This window comes from Platalea leucorodia (genome assembly GCF_965183815.1).
Source record: "Platalea leucorodia genome assembly, chromosome: 6".
NCBI lineage: Eukaryota > Metazoa > Chordata > Aves > Pelecaniformes > Threskiornithidae > Platalea > Platalea leucorodia.
This window is the reverse complement of record NC_138828.1, coordinates 68,261,934-68,286,921: the sequence shown is the minus strand read 5'-3', so window position 1 is coordinate 68,286,921 and position 24,988 is coordinate 68,261,934. Positions and strand designations below refer to the sequence as shown.

General features: G+C 36.7%; 1 protein-coding gene across 2 annotated transcripts in view; it reads left to right on the top strand.

Moving 5' to 3' along the window:
- The window catches only part of SLIT2 (slit guidance ligand 2), a gene marked incomplete at its 5' end in the record, with an annotated part of 272,507 nt that overhangs the window by 15,331 nt on the left and 232,188 nt on the right, over positions 1-24,988 (top strand). For both annotated transcript variants that reach the window (XM_082315199.1, XM_082315198.1), the window contains one exon: positions 5,504-5,575. In XM_082315199.1, the coding sequence (XP_082171325.1) occupies positions 5,504-5,575 (72 nt within the window). The remainder of the gene's footprint in view (positions 1-5,503; positions 5,576-24,988) is intronic.

Genomic DNA, 24,988 nt, shown 5'->3' with positions numbered 1-24,988 from the left:
GAATGAAAAATAATGATTTCTGCTATCATTAACTTTGTGTGAGTTGGAAGCCTTCTATCCTTCTTCCTGAAGCGGTGGTGGTGGAATAAAATGCATCTGTGCCTTGTATTTAGAGTTTTGGAAGGCTCTTAGTCTCTATGCACCCAATGGGACAGGCTGTTTCTAATTAAAGAGTACAGCTGATTTATAATTTAGTTAGAACAGCTCTTAACTTCAATGAGTTCTCAAGTTATCTTTGAGGCTTCTGTCATTTTAGGGGGCCTGTGGCTAGAATTGCATCTACTTGAACTAAAACCACTGGAAGACAACTTACGGGGGACAAAATAGCAGCCTTCCAGTACCTGTGAGGTGCTTATCAAAAAGCTCAAGCCAGGCTCATCACTGTGGTGAGACAACAAGCATAAATTGAAATGAGAGGTTATTACTGGATATAGGGGCAGAACTTCCTCACCATAAGGACAGTCAAGGACTGGAACAGCTCAGTTGCCCAGAGAGGCTGTGCAGTCTCATACAGCTGCTCTGACTGTATGTAGTTGATTACAGTGGGATCAGAAGCAAGTTACAGTGAAGGTTGTAACAAGTCTGGGAAACAAATACAGACCTGCTCGTGAATTAAAACAATTGCAGATGATTACATTGCAGACAGTGTAATTAAGATTTTTTTTTTTCTCCCTTCTTTCCTCACGCATGGTTGATACTGGATCACAGTTATTGTGGCATGAAAACTTGAGAGAGACATCAGAATGGATTGGTGGCATGTTAGGTTAGGGTACATGTCACTGGGAGTGTAATGTGCTCTCTCTGAAGTTTACTCTACCATGAAGTTTACTCTGTCATCCTCTACATATCCTCTGGCTGCACGCAGAAGACAAATAAAAACCCAGATATGCACCCATTTCTGCAAAGGTAGCCTGTTCTCTAGAACCAGTAACTCAAATCAAGACAGTTTTTTTGCTTACTTCACTGTTGTCTGTTTCACAGTGCAACCTATTGCTTGTCTGTACCTACTATTTATCTGCCTATTGGTATTGAGCTTCCTTTAAAGAGTATTTTCATCTGCCCATGTGTCAAAGATTTTCCTTCTTTGTCCTTAAATTGATCTTTCCGTATACTTCTTCCGTCACTTCACTTTGAAGATGCTTTTCTAGTCTTTACTGTGTTTAGAAGACTGAGCTCTGGGAGCTTTAAGCTGAAGTATTTAAAATACTTTGTGTACTTTAGGTTGTGTGTGGACTTTGCTTGAATTCATGATGAAGAGCTCAAAAATTTACCTGTGCCAGTCTGTCAGTTTGCCCAATCTCTTCCTAAAGATGCATTCAGTAACAGAAGAAAGAAGTTATATATATTGTAATTGCAACTGTGCATCAGTTTTGTTAAATTGAAAGAATTATTTGATGCTGGACCCTCATCTATTTATTTCTGGCCACTACCAAGGGACTTTACCAAGGTATTGCAATGTTAGAAGAGATTCTCAAGTACATTTTCTGTTGCTTACACCACTAACACCTCATTTCTTCTGAGCTCTCTTGACTTTGCTTGAGAAACATAAATTTTTCTAGCTCAGTTGGGAAACTGAATAGTAGCAGTATGGAATATCTGATCACTGTTTCTCCAGTGCTTCACCTTGGACTTCATGCCAGTTCTGGGAGAGCAGTTCAGTTGATGCAACTGAAATTTCTCTTCTCACGTTGTCCCAGGGGAAATGCTGCCTGCTAGCTAGCTGCGATGAGGTCTCTGCAAACACACAATGAAAGAAAACGAGATGGAGTTTTTCTGGTTGTTTTTACTCTGCAGTAGCTGAAGTTCTTTGCAATCTATAGTCATGGATTCTGTGATCCATCTGTGCTTACCTCAGGTTTCAGCTCCAGGGAGAAAGGGGATCATGCCTGTCTCTTGTTCCATTGTGTGTGTTCTGGGTAGGTATTGCTATGTCAGACAAAATTAAGTATGAGGTCACCTGAAAAAGTGGAAATATTAAAGAACCATGTGTATTAATGAACCAGTTTAAAATAGGAACGTGTTTTCTGGACTCCTTGTGTGGCTCTGTCTCAAAGATTGAAAACTCCTCATAGTGACTGTTGAACTGGAAGCTGTCGTGTACTGTGATACTAGTCTGTGTATTCCAGATTTGCCCTGCATCCTTTTTCACTTTCACTTACATGTGAATTCATAGCATTTTTTTAAGCAGAACTATCTACTATAGTATTGAAAAATTCATTTCAGTGAAGTCCAGTTCATAAAATCTCCTTGTAGGAAACTTAAGAACATCAAATTGACCCCTTTGAAAGCATCTGTTATAACTTTTTAGATGTAAAGAGTAGCTGAAGCCTGTTTCTCATGTATGATAAAGGCCATATTTGCCATTATTGCCTTCATGAAAATTAGTAATGTTTGATATTAGGCACAGGCGATAAGGAGTGGTCAGATTTTTGGTAGAGAAAGCTTAGTTCTAAAAGAAACTCCAGTGAGTGGGATGAAATTATTCAGAGTAGAAGCTACAAAATACAGGATTCGTTAAAGATCAGTAATTCATTTAACTTGTGTATTCCCTCAATTCACTTTAGCAGTAAAAGAACAAATGTTTTAATTTTGTGAAAGGCAAAGTAAAAATGTAGGTTGAAACACTAATTCTAAGTGCTAAGTTCACTTGGTAGAAACTGTTGAGTCATGAGGGAAGTGCTATTTATTGTTAGGTTAATTCATGAACTTGATTTATTGTCTATAACTTGGATTTTAAAGTCTGTACAGTAGCACATGCATCAGTATGTTAACAGTATACTCAGTTGCGTGGGCCATGTGAACTACAGGTAATAACAGAAAATCCTGATCTACGGTATTAACTGTTTGTATAGAAAGTTATGTGCTAGCACAAGTATTTCGCCTGTCAAGTATCTTTCTAAAGTGATGCTAAGGGTGTCCTTGTAAGACTTGTTGCATTTAGTGAAAGGCAGCCTGCCTGAAGAACTTTATCATCAGTTAATATTATGTCACTGTACTGTTGTGCCTTTTTTGTATTATATGGAACTTCTACAAAAATACAGATGCTGAATGATTTCACTGCCCCTTCAGTTACAGCTTGCCATTATTGTCTAGTATCTGAACCCAATAGAGTCCTTAAAAATATCAACAGAAATTTTTGTCCTGAATAGCTTCTGATTAGAGATTAACTTCCCAAAGTCTTTACCCTGCATGTTTTCCCATGTACTTTTTGATCTGCAATCATGGACTTAGAGGTTTAAGTCTGAACTATCTATTTAGCAAAGAGAAGGGTTGAATGAATTTTATTTCTTTTTATTTAACCATTTGTTCAGGTTCAGTGTCTAAGAATTCCATTTTCACATTATTCTTTTCTGATCACAAAGGTAACTGTTACTTTGAACAGTTTTCTTCCTAGTACTTCAGTTTTGTGGTTTTAGTATATACTTTTATACATAAATTTACTAAAGGTAAGTAAATGTCTGTTTTTAAATGACCTTATTTTGACCAGTAGATGCACAAACACTAAAATATCAGTTTCTTATTTTTATGTAGGTAAGGTTTTCTTTTTAAGCAATGTTCAAATTAGAAGTCTTCCAGGAGTCATTAACTTCTTTATAGCTCTTTCTTTTATATTGAACACTTTCCTTCTACTGGTTTGGAAATATGACTTGCAATATCACAATTCAGGTTTTTTTGTTGTTGCTGGATTAAGCATTTTTTTCTATTTCTTGTTAAACTGCATCTTCACTCATCAGACTTATCCCAGTACTGTAGTCCTTCCTTTTCAGGATGTCTTTCTTTCACTCTAAATTCTCTTTTAATCTTCTAAATGTGTAATTTCAATTTCTTCTGCTTAAAGAAATTAGGATTTCTAGTGCTTGACTAACAAAAAGGAACCTGACATTAAAACTGGAGAATTATGGATATCTAGATCTCAAAAAGCTGACTGCTTGCTTATTGTTTGAAATGTGGGAGCAAACCTGTGGGTACATAAGAGTATTTCTCAGATTATTTTGCTCTCATCAGTAGTCATATTGAACTTTATGGGAGGAATAACTAAGTGAACTAAACCATGGAGCTATGTAAAACTGGATCTTGAGTGTGTGTGTGTATCTATACGGGAATTTATGGAAAAACCTTTGAATTGAAAGACCTTTAGATGGAACAATGTTTATGAAAAATGAACCCTGAGAGGCTAAACAGGCTTAATTGTTTGAATTCAGCCCTAAGACTAACAAACAAGAAATTCTGAAGCTTCATGAAATGCTAAAACTTAATTTTGCAAAACTGCTGTCCATTATCTTTTTTTCACCTTGTGGAGTGTCTTGGTAGCAGTCTATTGATGTATGAAACATAACCACTATAAGAATAAAATAAAAATGAGATAACACCATGCAGTCTGGTGTCCAGGAATGCCTTGAATTATTGTATTGAGAAGCACTGTCCATTGCAAACTGGGACTTGCGATGAGGTTGATATGACAAAATAGTTTTTTCAGTATGTTGCTTTGCTTGAATGGCAGGTGGCGTCTGGGGTGCATAGTGTAAAAAACAACCAAAAACTTGTTTTGAGCTTGAATTCTTGACTGGTGCGACTGTATGCTCCAAGGCTGTCACTTACACACATTAGAAAGAATAACCTGCATTGTGTGTTTAAAAAAAGATCATGAAGATGGAATGTATTTGTCGTGGCCAGTGGTTGTTCTGCTGCCTATGGCTGCAATACGGTGGGCTTTGAACTCATCACCTCAAACTACGCAGTTTTGACCCATGTCGGCATGTTCAGTCAGAAACTTCATAGACAAATGGGTACCTTCCAGATTCAAGTTGCAGTTTTTCTTTTGTACTGTCTTATGCACAACTGATTGTGGTTTATTTTTTGATTTAACTTTCTTTTGGTGTATCTTTACAGCGACAGAAAAAAAAGAACATGTATGCAAAAAAAAAAAAAAAAACCTGTAATGCCAAATATAGGCTGGGACTTTGATTTTTTTTTTTTTTTCTGACTTTTATTTGATCAGGCTTTCTGTAACAGCTTCCTTTGCTTTTTATTTAAGCAGGTTATATGGATCTTTAGATATATTATCTCGTTACTTAACTAAGTGTGTGCATTTGATACGTGCTCCCTTGAGCCTTTTCATGGTCACAAAATGTCTATCTGCTTCATTATACTAAGAGGAACACAGAGTTGGTGGGGAATTGGAAGTTCCATTGCTGATCTTGTATTTTTGGTTTTCTGCTTGTTTATGCAGGATAGAGTCCTGACTTAGTGATTGATTCACACTACAGAGATTCAAAATCTTTCATAAAATAGGTAATATGGTCTGTAGGGGAAACCAGAAAATGTAATTAGTCCATGGTAAATTTGCTGCTGGACCATGTCTCCGCTAATGGACCAGGATTGCATAGCCTTTCTGGTCTTTAAAATCAGCTTGTTACAGCACTGGGATGCCTGCTCAAAGTGGCTGCATTGCATTGCTGTAGCACTTGTAACTTAACACAACTTTTTCTTTTTCTTTCTAAAGGCGCCTAAACAGAAATAACCTCCAGTTGCTTTCTGAACTGCTCTTTCTGGGGACGCCGAAGTTATACAGGCTGTAAGTAGGCACGACCCAATCACTATTATTCTGGAAAATTTGGAATTGGTCTGTTACTCTGTGCTGCATTAGTTTGTGGGTTTTTTTTTTTTTGTATTTTGCCTCAAACAGTGCTAAAGTGCATCTAGGAACATTGATGCTTTGTTTAAGCTGAGTACTTTCTTTGACTGCTTTGCAAGTTGTTTTTGTTTGGGTTTTTTTTTTTTTTTAAATCTAGGTTAGATACTGATAGTTGTATGAGGGAAAATATTGTTTCATCCATTCCCATTTCTGTAATGAAGTTTTGCTGAAAGAATACTTTGGCTTTCCTTTTCTCCTTTTTCTTTTGGTTTCTGTGTTAAAAGAAATAAAAAAAATGCCTGTGGAGATTCTGATCCAGAGATATAGCACTGTATAAGCACTTTGGTTTTGTGATGTTCTGTTTTTGTGGCTGTACACACTTGACCAGAAAAATCATAGTGCTGGAAAATGATAGGTCTGTGGAGAAGTGACTCCTGTGTCCCCTCACAAAGAAAACAAAGATAGTAACGTAAACTCTGAGAAGAAAAAACTAAAATGTTTTACCTTAAATAAAAACTGTATCAAATTGGGTAATGAGTTTTTATTTTGATTGTATTGTTTGGTTTGATAGTATTTTACTCTTGGCAGTATTTTTAAATTAATGTTTTGACCCATTGGCCCTTTTAAGAATCCACTTACTTCTGTTGCAGTAAAAATGTGGAATGTTGTTTAGATACTGATTTCTGTATTTCTACATGATCAGTTATTGTAACAAGTTTTAAGGTACCTTTAAGTTACAGTATGTGATATGGAAGGGACACAATAAGACATGCTTAGATAGGCTTTGAAAAGGTTATACAAATTCAGCCCTGTTTTAATTAGATATGTATTTGACACATTTCTTTAGACTTCAGGTGAGATTTCTGCTGTTGAAATTGTTGATTTTATTGACTTTCACCCTTGTGTGCTTGGAAAGAAAAAGAGTAAAGGTGGGGTTCCTCTGATTTGTTTCCACTTTACTATATGGAAATATTCTTGAGAACAAATGGTATAATGAAGCTTTTCTTTTTTAGGATTTGTTTTCTGTTTTAATATTGTGAAATAATAGTTCTTTTTTCCTCTCTCATATTAATACGAAATGGTAAACCAAAAATGACTCTATTATTAGTGTAAACATTTAGTTCTGTGTATTTTGTTTCTTTCCTTTGGATGTATGTTTTGTTTCCAGACCTTCTCTGTAGATGCAATGAGTTGTTACATTATTAGGCCAGAAAGCTCCTGAAGGCTTTTGTTCTGCCAAACAAAAATATTTTACTCTGCTATAATATTATAATATATTCATATGTGGTTTTATATATTAACAGTTGAGTCTCTCTTATAATTTCCACCAGCCATGATAAAGATATTACTTCCATCAGGAAAGAAAATGAAAGGGATTTATGATCATTTTATTATTCCACCTATAGTGTAATAGTTGTTCTCTAAGTTCATGTAAAATAGAAATGAGCCGTAATTCGCAGGCAAAAAAATGGACGCATACTTCAGGCAAAACCGTACTTGAATATATTTAATTCAGAATTGTATATTTGATAGATGCTAGTATTAAATCTATAATGTCCTCTGACATAAAGCACACAACTGCTCATAGTGTATATGGTGGAAAGTAAGAGATCACTGGCTTCACAGTATTAAATTTCCTCTGCCTAAGGGTTATTGTTGATCAGACCATGAAAGTGAATGTCTGCTTATACTGTATTCATGTTTAAAAGAAAATGAGTGATACTGAAAATCTACAGTTGCTTAACACTAAATTGTAATTAAAAAAATGTCAGGCCAACCACAGGGATTGATGCTAGCTAAATGTTCTTGGTCAGTTTTCAGATTATATGTAGCTTGATCACTATGAAGAGTATAAAATGATTTGGTTTTTTACATGTATCATTGTGTATGCTTATATGTATTTACATCCAAATAAACATGTTTCTAAGGAGAATTAAAGTTCTCTAAACATGATCAATAAAATGTATAATATGCTTTGGTTTTAGTATTTATTTTTGGCATTTAACAGCTAATCAAACAGTGTGTGTACTGCGAGTTTTCAACATACTATTGAGCTTCTGTGAATAATAATTACCATTTGACCCTTGGCTGTAAATGAGATGCCAGGTGAAGAAGCACATATGCTTGTTGTGTAGCCTAAATGCAATATAAAAGAAGGAGGGTACACTGTATATGAATTATGATTAGACACAGTTGGTTGCTGCCAGCGGCTGGCTATGCTTTCCCTTTGCTGTCTGCTCCAGTTTCTCTTTGGACGGGTTGAGAGAGCACTGCGTGTTCAGGTCAAGATGTTTGCCTAGAAATAGTAGTACAGTTGCAGCTGTGTTTGCTGGAGCAGGAGACTAGTTTAAATAGCATTACCATTTATCCAGTCCATTAACAGACCTCTGTAAAATAATACCAACTCTGCATAAACTACAGGACAGTGTAATAAAATTACAAGCACTTGTTGACAGATGGGAAGTGTAAGTAAAGGGAAGCTATAGGTTGAGAATTTAAAAGAGACAGTGCATTATTTTCTGTGCCTAAAGAGACTTGATTTTGAAAGGTAATTAAACAAATTATTTTTCAGGTTATTTTCTTTCAGATCTAGCAGCCTTCCAAGAAATCTCCTGGAACTAGTTAAAATGGATAATTTTAGTCAATGCAGAAACTGATTTTTCCCATTAAGAGTTACCTGCAAAGGTGTTTTGACATAAATACTTCAATAGGAAGTAGTTTATGCTAAAAATAGTATGAGTAGCGCTACAGGGTATTTAATCTTACCTTGCAAGGTATCTTTCAAAGCAAAATGTACATGAACCTCTGTTTTGATCCAACACTGTTAAAATAAAGGTGCTGTTGTATATCCCCTGGGGTAATGTAAGTCCTTGTTCAGCAAGTTTTTTTCCTGCAAGAAGGGGATGCGTTGTTTTCAGTGACCTGTATGCCCACTCGCACTAACTTGTCTAGCATTGGCGATGGTACCTTAGTACGGAGAACTCCTACAGCCTAGTGAGTGCTTATCTGAGGCAAATAGATTTTGACTGCTTACTTTGGCTAGTTAGATCACAGTTCATTGATCGCCATTTGCTGCAGGATACCAAGTGCTGGACACAAATCTGTTTGAAAATTCAGTTTTAAGATACCTTTATTAATCAGTGGTACGTAAAGGTTATTGAGTTCCATGCACAAAGCTTGTCCCTTTTGATTTACATTTCTTGTGCTTGGAATGAGGTTAAGTTTCCTTACTGACCAATATTTGCTGTGTAAGTTAGGAAATATTGGCTTTGAAAAAATGATCTTTCTATGGGATGTGGTCTGGTATTAGATACCTTTTCCTTCTAATATACATACTTGAGAAGATACACGTTGTGAATGAGATGTTTCTCCTCTAAAGGAAAAGTATCTTAATGTAGTTTGATTAATAAACAGTTTTGAGATGTCTGTTAGTCACTTTTAAAAAAAAAAATACTGAACAGCTAAAAAGTAAAGGAAAAAATACTGAAGATCAAAAAAAAACCCTTCAGAAAAAAAATATCTTAGGCCAGAACAGCAGCAGCAGCAACAACAACAACAAAACATGCTGCATGGGGGGCCCTTGCAAAAATTCCTCCTGAATTAATTTCTGCCAGCTATGATTAAAGTGTGTGGTACTAGATGTGTCAGACACCATAGTTCTCTGCTTCATTTTACTCTTGGCCTCTTTGGCCCCTGCCACAATAAATCCCACAATGGTTAGGCAGGAATTGCAGGTTACAGTTGCCAGGGTTACCGTTGTCCGGTCGGACCGACATCATTACTCATCCAGCCTGCTGCACCGAGCGCCGCTGCCCGCGCCCGGCGCGGGGAAGGCTGCGTGCGGCTGACGCAAAGAGGAGGAAAGTTCTCCGGGCAGCTCTCAGGTCTGGTTTTTGAGCTGCTGCAGGGGAACCTGTGATTTGCATCATTTGCATTTATACCCTTTTGCTGGGTGTTGCTTTGTTTTTATCTTTGCCAAGAGAAAAAAAAAAAAAATCATCAGATAAGAATGAAAAAAAAAAAAAGATGGTGTATGTAAGATGCTGAAACAGCAACTTTTAAAATGTCTTTAAGTGCTGGTCTCGTTATTGTTAAGGTAGCTGCATTTGAGGCTTAATTTATGGGCTTGTCATATCCCTTTTAACAGTAATCATGGCAAGTGAGACTATAGTCATGATTTTGTAGAGAAGATATTTATCTTCAGTCTGATTCAGTTTTAACAACTCTGGAGAAATAGCTCATTAGAAAAATGCTCATTATCCCAAAGCCTCTGAAATCTTACTCCAACTGCAAATAGATGGCTGTGGATCTTAAAAATCCAATGAGGAACAAGAATGAGTTTCCCCTTTTCAAAAGGCAGTATCAGTGAACCTCTCTCCTTTTGCAGGTAGATCTGCTGTTGGATAAAGTAACGGGTAGGTTTCCACTGTTGTATGTGCTGCAATAACGTTACAGCGTGCTCCACCTTGTTGCAGGAGCGTGCTGGATGTGCAGCAATTAAAGATTTATTGGAACATAAATTTTGAAGCCACCTTCTTGCTAGATCCTTCCTGAGAAAGTGTGTTGGTTTTCTTTAGTCATTTGTTTCTGTTTTTCTGACTTGTTACGGGGCGTTCTAGTAGCCTGCATACAAGGAAGCTTTATTTTTTTTTTTTTGTATGATAGGTATGAGTCTTATCCTTTTAGAGGTAAATAAGAACAGGTAGGTCTTCCACACATTGTGTCCATCCTGCCAGTGTTATGACTTCTTGTGTTTTTCTACCGCAGTGGTTTAGTTCAAATACAATGTTTAAATTGTTTTATCTAAACAAGTAATAGGCTCATGAACAGAAAAGTTGGTAAGAACATACCCATTCTAATACTAGTTAGTTTTTGATTACCAGCATTATTTTATCAGCATCAGTTTCGAACACTGACTACAGTTCTTAAAAAAATAAGTATCTTCCAAAATTATTATTAACGAAGGGCTACTGCATATAGTATATGTATAAAAATGAGTGTCCAGTTTTGGCTTTGTGGTGTTGTAAGCCAGTACCTAAAAAGAAATCCCTAATTTAATACATAAGAGTAATTACTACTCTTTCTTGCAGTGTGGAAGTACCATTATCATAGCTTTTCCATGTCAGGGCACTGTTATTAATACAAGGTCTTATTGCCTCAGTCTAGGATGTTTTTGGAGTGAATTTGGTCCTGTATGCTGCAAGTCCACTGTCAGTTCTGTGAATTTTATTTTTGCTGGAATTACTATCCATAGATAAAGATAAGACTATCTAAAAATAGGTATTAAAAATATTTGTTGAGGTTTATTACCTGTAAGAAGAAACTAAAGTAACTAAAACCATGTTGCCTCTGTGTTAAGTCTGTAATACCTCGTCTCTGGCATTCATGTCTTGTATGGAAGATCCAGGAGATAAACTTGCAAGACATTATAAAGACTAATTGTTGCTTCTCTGTCACCTGCTCATTTTTTAATCTAGAGAATAAAGTGAATTAGGAGCTTGAATACTTTATGCAACTTGCCTTGTATGTGCACCTTTTCTCTCGTCTACCATCGCTTGCTTGTACCTTCAGTTCTCGTTGTAATGTTTCAAAATTGAAAACACGGTCGTCCTTTACGACATGGTGAGCAAAACAAAAATACCAGTGCAGGTTTGCTTCAGACATAAGCCCTACCTATGTCGGGTTAGAGATGGCAAGATGACTTTTTAGAGATGTTGCAAGTGCTGCAAATACTTGTACAATTCATCAGGTGATTTATTTTTTTCGAGCACAGAAACAAGAATTATATATATGCATTTGGTGTACAACTTGCAGTAGTTATATCCTAGCAACAGCAAACATTCAGCCTTAGATTTAGGTGAGTTAAAGTGTTGGTAGAACCAGAATGAACTTTTGAAATGTAGTCAGAAAAAAAAAGTAAAACGTATTATCACTGTGTGCAATTATTGGACTTCAGCCTTCACTACATTACTCTTCCTGCCCTTTGTTTTAGAATCTCTTCATCTGTAGGCTTTTCCTGAGCTATGCTTTCTTTTGTATTTTCACAGCACCTGCCATGATGCTGTGCAGGAAAAAAGTGGTGTACGAATTATACAGAAATAAGATTAAATGTTGTTACTCAAAGTAATAGCATGGGATTTTTAAAATTGGAAACAAACTTTTTTCTTGTGAAATGGCTCTCTCAAGATGGATGTTTGTATTGTTAATTTTGAGATAATTGGGAGGTATCTTTAAATTGCAGTTAAATTTGCCTTTATTTCTTTAACTATGAAAGCATACTTCATGTCTTTTTTTTTAAAGCAATATTTCCTTTGCTATGGGATAAAATGGCAAAATGGATGGACTTCTGGGGCTGTAAGCTAATTCTGCTACTGGGCAGATTACTAAATCTTTACATAATCTGCATTACCAAGTGATATAGTTGACTAATTTCAGTGGGGAAGGCATCTGTAGGGATACTTATAACTATTGTTTTTTCATTAGAACAAACACTCCAAACTGTTTATAGTTGCTTTTAACCTTAATTTGAAAATCATGTTAAACAGCAAGCAAACAAAAATAAGGCTTAAGGTGATTCTTCTGGACCAACATAAATATCTGTGGCATTCAAAATCTTTTTTTGCTATCAGGTGTTGATATTTAAATATGTCTAATGTGAAAACATGAATCATATTAGTAATAACTTACTCAAGCCATAGCACTCTTAAAATAATGTGGTGGTATTCAGAGTAACTGAGAGATCTACTTTAGCTGTTAAGGCTTTGTTACCTTGACCTGTTTGGCCCCAAGGATAAATAATTATCCTCCGTATTTTTGTTGACATGATAGTGGTCAAAGCAGAGAACTGAGATAATTGCTTTTTATATGAAAATGAAAGTAACCAGGTTTGGGTCACCTGTAACCATATTCATGTCCAGTCTGAATCAGTGCTGGGGTTGTTCCTGGAGGGTTAACCTTGAAAGCATTGGTAAATTGTGATACAGGAAACCTTTTAGGCAGGAGTTAAGTAGGAAACTGAATCTCAGTGAAGGAAGTAATGAAAAGTAAAAAGGCATGTCAGAGGAAATGCCATTATTATGTGGCGCAGAAACATGGTGTGAAATGTTATAAAGAGGACATCTGTAAGACTCGGCTTGCACAGAGTGGACATTTAAGTGGAGCCGTGTCATCTTGATTAAAAAAAGAATAGAAAAGAGGAATAAATCAGGCCAAGGGAAAATGTGAAAGTATAGAGACTGTTCGCTATGATGGTAGGTTTCTTCTGCGAATGGAAGATTAAAGCCTAAAGTAACTGAATAGCTGAGAAAAGTCCAAAGAAAGGTTGATTGCTTCCCCTCCAACAGTTCCAATTGATTGAAAAAAGCCTAATTTAAAGTTCTGTTTGTTCTGTGTCTTAAACCATCAGAATTTTCTTTTAGAACTGGGGGAATGCTCTGGAAGAGAAAGAATCCAAGGATAAAAAGTCATTGCAGGCCAACAATTGTTCCTAATCCTCACAAAATGCTGGAGAAATTAAATTTATTCTTTATTGCTCGAAGTGTTACCTAGGTCACTGGGCGATGGGAAAATTGAACTGGAAGTCGAGTAGGCACAATCTTTGTTTTGTGTCTAGATGCTTAACCTTAGACACGACAAGGCATCTTAGTGTGTTGTGGGAACTTGGTTCAGAGTATTAACACCAGGACGTTTATTACCCTGGATTTATAATAGGCTATGCTGTCAGCAGATGAAAATGTTGTGTTTACATTTTAGTGTTAAATGATCATTTAATTAACACCTAAGGAAAAAAAACCTTGTGAAATTCTTAGCAGCTTTTATTGTTGGTTTCCTTGGAGGTTTTAATATCCAAGTTACGCTGCAGTTGCTTCTATAAGTACAGCTAGAAAAGACATTTATGAATGTAGTCAAGAAGGACAGACAGTTTAACCCCTGTTGACCCTTCATCCTGAATGTTGATTTATATAGCATTTTAAATGCATTGGATTTGTTTTAAAGCTTCTCAAAGTTACTCACACAGCATTCAACCACCACATGTATTTTTCCTTTTAAAAATATTCCCAAAGTGTACATTCTTATAAAGACCATAGTTTTTTTCCTGGAAAATTACTAATATGTATAGAACGTATCAACAAATATTTTACAGTAGTAAAAAAAATTAAAGACTGTTTTGCCAGATTTGTCTGTATATTCTCGATAAGAATATACGAGCTTTTATAGGAAAAAAAGGTTTGAAACAGACAATGTATCATGCACTAGTGGTAGTAGCCACTGCCTGAATTCTTCAAAAGGAGTAGAAATTGGCAAGGGAAACAACATTACTACAAAAATGCATATCCACTTTAGCCACCACAGATCTACTTTCATATGTTCCATTGTATCAAAGAAAGTCAAGGCTATCCAAGAGCTTTAATTTGCTCTTGGTCCTTAATAATTCTTTTTGTTGTAATGTTGATCTAAGAATGCTTTTTGCAATAATGTTGCCCTACAAAGCATGTTTGAATAGTTTCTTGCATCCTAGAGCTAAAGCCAGATGAAATGCTCTTTGTTAAAGAGCAGCTGCTCTTCAACTGATGTGTTTTTATAAACATGCTACAGTAAAAACTGAAATTACAGCTAGGTTTAGAGATTGTTGTGTGTTGTTTTTTTTTAGGGATGTGTTTTTAAGCAGGCTCTGCTTAGGGGATAAAACCCCCAACTTTTAAGTATGTTAAAGATTAATAATAAGAAACTCAGCATGTCTTTAACTCAATTATTGATGACCCACAAATTTTTTGGTATACTTTTTGTTTTTACTGATGGTCATATCCTTTACACATGTCAATAACTGAGCTAAAAAACTTAGGAATCTGCTGATACAGTAAATGTTCCTTTTCTCCTTTTTTCACACAAATGACATAAACCATCCAACACTTGATGAAATATTACAGCTGCAGTGTGAGTTCTATCTGCCAGTGGGATCTCAATGTTTTTTCAAATTCTCTGAATATATTTATTAAGTTGAAATTTAATATTCAGATAGAGACTTGTCAGAAGTACTTACATTTGCTTTTGTCTGAAATATTTATTTACAATTAAAGCAGCGTATCCTATTTGAGTACGTTCTTCAGTGTTTTTATTTGAAAAAAAAATTCGGCAATATCCATTTCCTGAATTGATGTGTCAGATGGAGTACTTAGGATATGCTTAGGATAGATGAGAGGCTTACCCTGTACCACACTTAGATTGCTCTCTTCACTTGGCAGTCCTGGTAGAGATTTTAAGTTTGCTGAACTGGTGAGTGGTTAGGACGAGTAGTGTGTGCAGGAAGACCTAGGCTAAACTTTCCACATGCAGACCGATAGACTTCAGCTGCAGCTATGTTAAACTGTGTGGGACTGAGTCCTGGTGGGCAGGTCACATGGATTAACTAAGTACCAATTAAAGGGACTCTCATTGTGGTAAGGAAAAGTGCCAATATACAAAGTGCAGTATTTGGTCTCAGAGGAGAGCTGAAGCAAGGGCTGCAGAGAAGAACAACCCAGACTGTTGTCCTGATCCTTGTAGCTGTTGTAAGGATACCGGAGCTGGGGCTGGCAGTTGTATTTGGGAAAGGCTGCTTATGAATGCTGAGCGGAGTTTATTCTCTCCCTCAGACACTTGAGGGGCCTGCTCTGCTAATGGCCGTTCAGACCCACCTCGTGGGGAATAAAGCTGGGACTTGCTGAACTCTTTTCATCTTTACAGCCAAGCCCAGGTGCAGGCCCTCCCTGGCTCAAGGGTGTTCAAAGGACCACGCTCTGAAGGCTTCTTTCCATGGCCCTTAATCTTTAGGGGAAAGAAAAAAGGGGCTGAAACGGGGAGGGGGGGGGGTGGGGGTAAATCTTTTGGTTAAGTACTCCGTGAGGATTTGCAGGGTAATACGTACAAGAGACAAAATCTTGCCTCATTCTTTTCATTTCCCCTTCTGTCCAGACAGTTCAATGACATTTTTATTTTTACTGTGAATGTGTAATCCATAGAGTTGTAAGGAAGGGCTGCTCATACTTTATAAGATAGCATGTATGAGGAGAGGTTTGATGGTGGCTGCTCAGTGCTTTTAGACCTTTAATACAGGGGAGATAGAAGAAACATCAACTCTTTTTTCCCCTTCTGTGGATTTTTGTCAGACTGGTGGATAGCTGGAAGGGATTTAGATAGTTGCTTGACCTCAAAAGGGAAAAGGTTGCATCTCAAGTGTGATAAGGCCCACAGGGAAGGGTTGCAAAGATAGGATAACAGCTAATGTAATGAAGGGGTATTTGTAGTTGCTGCTTCTCAGAGTATAAAGATATGAAAGGCTAAATGGAGAGAAAAGAGTATAAATGTGCATCTTAAAGTGGGAGAAGAAAAATCTGAAAAGCTTGGCAGAACTAAAAAAATTACACACTCAAACACATACTCATGTATGTTGCAGGAAAGCAGTGATCATTTCTGAGACTGGAGAAAATTCCTGTCTGATCCTTACTGCTTATACATTAAAATTAATCTAGTCTATGATTAATTGGTTCTGTCATATTCTGTTTTTTTAAATAAATTGTGCATTCTTTGTAAAAGACAAGAGACAGACTTCCCTCCTTGATTTTAGTCACATGTCTGTAAATTCAATAGAGCAAATACTTTTGTGTAATTCTCCTATGCTATAACTTGTTATACCAACGGTACTCCCCTCATCGTTTATGCCCCTACAACACAAGAACAAAATAAAAATACCACTCAAAAAAAATCTCATTTTTTAGGTCAGAGCGATTTTTAAAAATGAAAAACCAGAACTCTTATGACGTGGAGTGCCTACTAAATCTATGTAGGGAGTGATTTGCTGCTTGATCTCCAGTACAGTGTTCATGTCAGAGGTGCAGAAGCCAAAGCTTCTCATGTGTCACAGTGTGGAGATGTTGTCTCACAGCTAAATTAGAGTTTTGTATGTAGGTTTGGCAGATGTCAAATATAAATTTCATGTAGAAAAAAGATTCATATCCGTAGTGTTGCTCTTCCTTCGGCTCACCAATGGGGGTAGCCAGACATGTTCAGATTTGAGGGTCTAATTGCCGAAGTAGGTCATCTTCACTGTTCTGGCTGATAACAGTGGCTTTATCTGTGCAAAAGCAGAGTCTTTCACCATGTTATAAGACTTCTTGGGCTAGGAAATAATCAGAAAATTGTACAACTGTTTTAGGATCTAAAATAAAGGTTACTGTTAAACTTGTTCAGCTGGCATGACTTATTAAGATGAAAGAATTTTACAACATGCAATGTACTTTCACTTTTACCTTTACATCTCTCACATAACATTAGGCTCAAAGCTGCTGGGGTATGGCCAGTTGTGCCACATACTGCTAAAGTTTTAGATAAGGCAGTAGGGTGAAGTATCTATTATTTAGTCCATTGTTTTGTAGCCTGTTGATTACTGATCTAAACTGTGTAAACAGCACACCAGTAAATTTTGTCAGAGTAAATAACACTAAGGGATTTAAATAATAAATAAAATATGCCAAAATTTTGTCCTGTGGATATGGACTGGAGAATGTGGGAAATGCAGAATGCTTATGGCAAAATCAAGATTGTGATCACTGGGGAGAAAACTATTGTAAGAGCCTTAATAATAGCCGTAAATGTACAATGCAGCATGGAACAATAAGATCATGCAGTTTCGTGCATATGTATCAAAGACACTACAGGAAATGGAAAAGAAAATATTTTTAACTACACTATGTAGTTTTGCAAAGCCGATGGCAAGGTGGGTTGCTTTTCTCGCCAATGTTGTGGGATGTTCACTTCAAATGTATTTTTTCCATTTTGTTGCAACATTAAAAATATTTCACTGGGATTTTGGCTAAACTGAGTTTTTGTCTGTTCTTGTAATCAGGTTGCAAAATCTATTGTGAAGTTTTGTTCCCCCCCCCCGCCCCCAGCCAAGTGAAATGAAACTGAACTGGACTTGAGTTATGGGGAAGGCTTTAAAATGAGTACATGCTGTTAGCCTAGTTATGTTAGAGTGGAATGGCAGAAGAAGGGCAGTATTGTGTCTGCACGTATATGGGGGAAACAAAGAGCAAAACTGGGAGAAAGGTAATTGAATTAGGAGGTTGATTCGTCAAGAAAAGATTTCTGCAGCAAGTTGCAAGTCTTTGAGATGGGTAATGTAAGAATGATCATTTGGCATATATTCAGTACTCTAGTTAAAGTAATAGTAATGCTTCCAGATATATGAATTCTTATTAAAGAAGTGGAACTTGACAGTCTGCTGGAATTATAAATTCACAAGATTTAACATTTAGGAGTAATGTTGGATTTTCACTGTAGTACCAGAAAATCAAAGCTTTTTCTGCCGTTAATTTTATTCACTCTGTTACAAGCTGTCTTCATAGTGATTTTATCCACAAAGGTGCCAAGTGGGGAGAACAGCCTAATTCTGTTTTGCAGTATGACAGCTTGCACTATTGTATTTCATGTAATGTATTTGACTAGGATGGTGAAATGGAGTCAGATGGAGCCAGCATTGCTGCCAAGCAAGAGTTCTCATACCTAGATAGACCCTAGACAGTGAGTTGGTAATAGGGAGAAAATTCTGAACAATGACAAAGCTAACATTTACCTGCAAGTGGCAAATACTGTATTAGGAATCTGCTGATTGCTGATTTGCCTTTTCATCCGGGGAAGACTGTCTTACAAGAGCTGCAGATCACCATGATAGCTTGTAATGTAGGATTCAGCCTAGAGAGCCTTTCAGCGCTGGCAGAAAAGTGTTGAAGTGTTATCAGCATATTATTTCACATGTTTACTCCAAAGAAATTTAGATTAAGGTACACAAGAATTGTTGCACATTTTAATAAACAAAAGTAGAAAGCATTTTGTATTAGAAAAAAAAATCATATGGTTATGTTACTGTTGCTGTAAGAGACTTCAAGGTTTTTTTCCTGAAGTAAAGCGCTATTTGTGTATTCCCTGGAATAGGAATTCGAGTGTTCATAACTCTGCATTTCATGCATACAGCAAGGCCTTAGGGTGTGATGTGTGGGTATGCAATGCATTAGCACTGGTAATTCTTTGGGCCTTCATTATTGATGTTTAAGATGTTAACATATTAAAAAACAAAACAAAAAAAAAGAACCAAAAAACCAACCCCACAAAAACCAAAAAGAAACCCCAATGTTTGAGAAGCAGTCATAAGGAAAATGCAATAAAGCTGGAGATATATGTCTTGAAAAGATCTCTTTGAGTTTGTTCAAAAGAAAGTAGTTAAGAAAAATATTATCTGTATCCATTAAATGTTGTGTTATTGTTTGATGAATTAAAGGTATGCATTTGGAACTTAATATCTTCATATAGAGAATAAGAATGTGATGCTATAGTTCCAGTTTATGGTTCCTTAGAAATGTAAAGCTATTTGACTGTGTACTCTGTTGAAAATGGAACTTAAACTAGATTCCTGTAACAGTATTCAATGCCTCTTTTTTTTTTTTTTTTTTATGATCTAGCTGTGGGTGGGATTGTTTTGTAAGAAAGTCTGCTGTTCTTAATCTGTCTTTTTTGTTCACTTAACTTGCATTTTTTAATTATGGTTGTATGACTATTTGTCCATTGTGTTTTATTTTGGCTTCTGAATTCAGGATGACTTTCCAATTAGTTTGCTAAATGTGAATGTTGCAGAAAACTCTTTTTAATGGTGTACAGTAATAGTGCAGGTCCCATGTGAATTTGGCAAGCGTTTAAACAAAAAGGGAGAGTAGTTTTGGTATGCCAGAAAGAAGATACAGACAGAAGATAATCAGTGTATCTGTAGTGCTCGAGTGTTTGCTCATCATCATTTTGGTACACCATGGTTAATGAATTTGCCTGGATCTGCTAGGAATTCCTTTCCTTCTAAATTAAGGTATGGAAAACCCTGGGTCTGTTTTCTGTGAATATAGATAGGAGGAGAAACAGTGTACACAGAAAGCTATGACCAGTAATTTAAGAAAAAAAAAAAAAAAAAAGTTGGGGGAACAAGCTAGGAAAATGTTTCAGTTTAAGTTGGGTGGTGCAGAAGAAGATTGAAAGGATGTTCTGAATTTGGTTTCAGTTCCTTACCAGAGGAAAATATTGTATAACCAGAGATCACATTTTAATTGATGCTTTGTTTTGCTTTATCCTTAATTACAGTATCCTGCTGGGTTTAGTTTTATCAGCAGTGCTTTTGAGATTGTGTAATGTTTAGAGAGGATTACACTATGTAAAATTTTCCAAATCTGAGACTTTTTTAAAAAAAGAAAATGTGGTGTGAATTAACTGTAGTTTTGAAAAGGAACATGGTAAGCTTTTTTGGAGGGTTTAAAGCATGTATGATAAATATGGGTTTTGGTCTATTTTGTTTCTTGTTTTGTTCTTGGGTGTTGGGTTGGAGATGTGAACCTGTAGAAACTGCTTCAGAAGATATGAACTGTAAAGGGAGAGTAAGGAAATATCTATTTGTGCTGAAGTTTTATATAGAACTGGTACTCTGAAATAAGCATAGGTAGTGTTTGAACACATGGGAATTTCTTAAAATAAACACAGCCATGAAGGGAAAATGTGATAATGACTTGATGATGATGAGTGTCTGCTGTTACGGGTCCAGTGAGATGCAAGTGCCAACACCCCAGCCTCTACACCATGATCCAAACTGTAACGAAGGAATTTGGCAGCTCTGATGCCTTTATGTGAATGTATTACCATGGCTATGAAGATAAATAGTTCCAAAGTGGAAATACTAACAAATATTTAGTCATTTCCAAGCAGATTAGAAGTGAAAATAGGCATAGTATAGGAACCAAGATAAACAGGGAATATATCTTCTGAGTATGTGTGTTCCATTCCTGTTTCCCTGGGCTGGTTCTTCCTTTTAAAAATCAGTGTATTTAGACAGATTATATGTGTTCCCTTTGTAGAGGTCACATCCCAATTTCTTAATTTCTTCCAACTTCCTTCATGCTCTTCCTCTCCTATGACTTCTCTTATGCAAACATCAGCCCTGATTAAAGCTTGCTGAAAATTTTCTGTACTGAATTGTAGACTGGTGGGCTGTCCGATAACCATGAACTGTCTAATTAAGTGCAAGAGTTCAGATTTATTCTCAAGGGCAGGCTCCCCCTTGTGGGTGCTGAGCCAGTTACTGCCCTGCCTTCCATCAGCCTCCTAGCACTGCACCAACTTAGCCAATAATTCCACTCTATTTTTTTTTTAACTTAATATCTGTGTATAATTCTGAACTAATTTTTTGTATCGTCTAGTAGTTTTCAAGCCAGACTGGTCTGAAAACTCTTGATTCAGAAAGCAGATTTGTAAAGTGGGAAAAATATTGCCAGAACACAAAGATCTGAACTTATTTTGCTATTCCTGTTTTTGATGCAACCCTGTCTGCTGCTTTCGAATATAAACAATTCCCATATAAACTCGATATATTAACTTTTTCTAAATGTACTGCTTAGCTTTTCTGCTGAATAGGTTCATGTCCTTTAGTGGATGTTTACCATATGGTACCGATACCTGTGGCGAGTATTAGCACTGGTGGCTGGCAGATTATTTTCCATGAGGTTCTCCAGGTTCCTCTGCCAAAGATTAGGGAGAGCTATATTGCTTGAGTGGAATGAGGTGTCTTTTGTTTGTTTTGAATGACGATGCAGAATTTTGCAATGGAATCTGGGCCATGGCAGAACTTAGAATTTCAGAATTTAAAATTCGGAATTTCAATGTTAGAATTTCAAACTGTGATGAAGACAATTTTTCTGCTCTCTCCACTTGGCTGACTGTTTCTTGCAAGGTGTTTAATGCAGCTCACTGAGTTGACTTATTTACACGGGCTTAAGAGGCTTTTCTCCTTGCTTGCTAGCCCAAGCTGAATGACTCATCTGAGATCAAGCTGTTGACAGAGGAGAGGCTTTTGGAGCTGCAGATGGCACTGCCAGCATCTTAATGAAATCTGGTGCCAAGGGAAGCATATGAAAAATGTAGGAAACAATACTGTAAATTGCATGTGAATCTTGAAAAATAGTGATGTGTCTGTAGATGAAAGATGTTGTGCATTTTTCAGAATGACAAGGAAATCAATCTTCCCTACTTTTCCACTTCCATCAGTGCCAGCTCGAGCCCTGAAGATTTCTTTATGGCCTACAATTAATTGGGCTCATGAACCGATCAATGCAATGTCCTAGTATTTGTACATTGTCTCTCAAGTGAATGATAGTCTGGTGATAACATGCTTACCTTCTGAAATTCAGAACCCTTCTGGTCCTTCCAGTTTCCTTTTTTCCTATCACAATACTAGCCAGTACTGTTATAATGTATATATATGGGATCCTGGCTGAGAGAGGTAAACTCTGGAATTGTCCTTTGTCCTCAGATTGTTCTCATTACCTAAGTTGTTGTTTGCTGTTTTCACGTATTTTTCAGTGTGAAATGTCTAAGATGACTCTGTAAGAAGGAAGCGGCACATAATACCGACAAACAGTACAGCCTGCATAGCGAACCAGAACCAAGAAATCTGGCAAATTATATAACTTGCTTTGTTGTAGATGGTCACTTGAAAATGCATATTATAATTCCCAGGAACGTTGTTTAGATAGAAAATATTTGTAAAACATTCCAGAGATGAAGAATTCACCTTGCCTGTCTGAATTATGACAGGCCTTACAAAGTTATAATCGGATTTATATTTGGAGAAAGATGCTATGGTTTCTCCTGTTTTCAGGGACAGATACTTTGTTTCGCCAGCTGTTAGAGTTGCAGGAGTTTTTGTTTCTTCAGGAAATGCAAGCTTGCCAAATCTGAACCCAGAGTCACAGGACAGGGAGTATTTCAGTACAGAAATTTGTATTTCTTCACCGATACAAACACTGACTGCATATTGCAATCAAACCCATAATTTGACAGTGTTCCAGATTAAGTTTCCTGGGCAGTCAGGAGGAGCTTTATGCTAGTCAAATCCACTTTTTAAATGTCACGGAGCAATGAAAGAAAAAATGGTGTGCAAAGAAATAGAGGATCATTTAATGGATAAGATAGCACCAATAATTTCTGATGACACTTGTTCTTGTATAACTTGTCAGAGCTCAGGAGATACCATATTTAGTCATGCTTCTTCCATTCTTCAGTTATCAACTTCATCAAATTCTCGGGCACAGTGAAAGCTTTTTGTCTTGTCAGTTGCTTCAGCACAATATTTCTCATCACTGTCCTGAACCTTGGTGTGACCTTACTTGTTGGTGACTTGCACTGTGATCTCAGCTAATAGACATTGTGATGTCTGGATTGCTGTCTTTTCTGGAGAAGATGACTTTTTCTCCTGAATAATTCTCTCTTCTGCATTCTTAATGGAAAATCTGGTTAGTCTAGCTTTCTTTACCATAAATGGTTCCAAGATGCTTTGTTTAAAAGAAAGTATTTTCTTATTTTTTTCTATGAGAAGCATGCAGTGGAGGAGAAAAAACAAAATTACCTGCTGACTTTGAAGACACACACGCATGCTTATTAATACATAATTTTTTAAACAAATGGAAATAATACCTGAAAAATAAATATGTATTTTAAGTATAGGAGATTTTTACCTGTAACTTTCCTAATTGCAGAAAGGTAACAAGGACGTTACTTTTTGTTCCTTGTGCATGTTAGTGGCTTTAATTTAGTAGATTTGCTAAATGTGTCTATCATTGTGTTAAAAATTTTAATTACTGAGGTTTGTGAAACTGCTCCCAAATACAAGGGGTACTTGTCGAAAGCTGGGTAGATTGACAAGTGATTGACAGGGTAAACAGTCCCACTGTGTTCTGTTATCCCATGCTGTGGTGCAATGCTGCAGATACCACATAAGCCTCAGGAAGTAGATGCAATCCAATTTTTATTAAACTCTTAGTGCCAATGTATCTTGACATTATTGTTTGTTAGGAAACTAAATGTACTACTGTCCTCTTTTTCTTCCTTTCTTTAGAAAGCTTCACTGTTATGTTGCATTCCTATAAAGCCTTGGTGTGATACAACCTAATAGTGATGTATTTGTCTGTATTAATAGGAGCAGTGGTGGCAAGACATTGTTCAGACATTGCATTTTCCCTTATTTGTTTCTGGTAACTTCCTTCTCCTATGCTTGTCATATGAAAAGTCATTAAATGACAAAAGCCTTGTTTAGTATAACAACTGTAGAGTAGCACCTATTGTCCTAATCTTCCACCAAAAGAAGACCCACCTAGAAAATAACTATCAAGTCTGTGTAGCTCTTAATGTTCCCTAACAGAGCCAGGCACAGTTTCACCTTCCTCTCACACTTTCCTTCCCCCTGCCTCCCTCTCTGCCGTACACAGGAGGATAAAAAAAACAAAACAAAACAACCAACCAAACAAAAAAACCAAACAGAAAACCACAGAAAACCCTCTGGAAAGGCAGATAACTTCATTGGTTCACCCTGAAGATCTTTGCTTTGTAGCATGAAGACAAGATTGGTAAGTCCCAGGATCCAAGGATCATCATGACAAATACTGTGTTTTGCAGCTGAAGATGATTATTGCAAGTTATCTTTTCTTTGCTCCGGTGTCATATATTGAAGCCTTTGCAATCTTAATTTAATACCTGTATTTCTTCTAGGGAGCCAGAAGGCAGTTTGTGTAAATTTTGGGACAGTGTTGCAACTTAATCTCGAGGTGTCACATGTGGATCACATAGGCGCACCTCTACCACATCGTTCACATCTCAGGTTAAGGGGGCTGGTGATTTTTGTCTTGCTAACTGGATCTTTTGCTTTGAACCAGGCTCCACATCTGTTTTTAGACTAGGCTCTCATTTCAAACAAGTAGCCCTCTTTTCCACGTTGCCTGGAGACTTCATCCAGTTTGTCAGCTTCCTTTTCTTTTCCTACAGAATTTGAACTGAATGGGCCATGGCCAACTGTGTTAAACTATGCTAAAACTACGATAAGAAGTATTGTAGTTGGCATGAAAACTTCCCTTTACCTTTTTTTAGTGCAGAGAAGTCCAAAATATCAAGTGAATAGAGCCTTCTCAGGGTGCTACTCTTTTCGGGGGGGGAAGCAGTATCTTTAGGTTTTGACCCTTAAGCATCTCTCTGTTAAATATAATGAGTGTTTTCACTTTGCTTCTTCATAAAATGTTAGTGTCCTGCTGTAACCTTGCCATACAATTTAAGAGATTTCGATTGTGGGTGATTAGATAGTGACCTGCATAGTGGACTTTGCCCTAAAAGTATAGTTTTTGAGGCTCTAAATGTTAAATGAGCCAACATAGGTTGGGGAACTCTGAACATAGTGCAGAACTTATAGCTGCAAATGTTGTTACGGCTGAGTTAAAGAGAAAATGGATTTTGCGAATGATATCA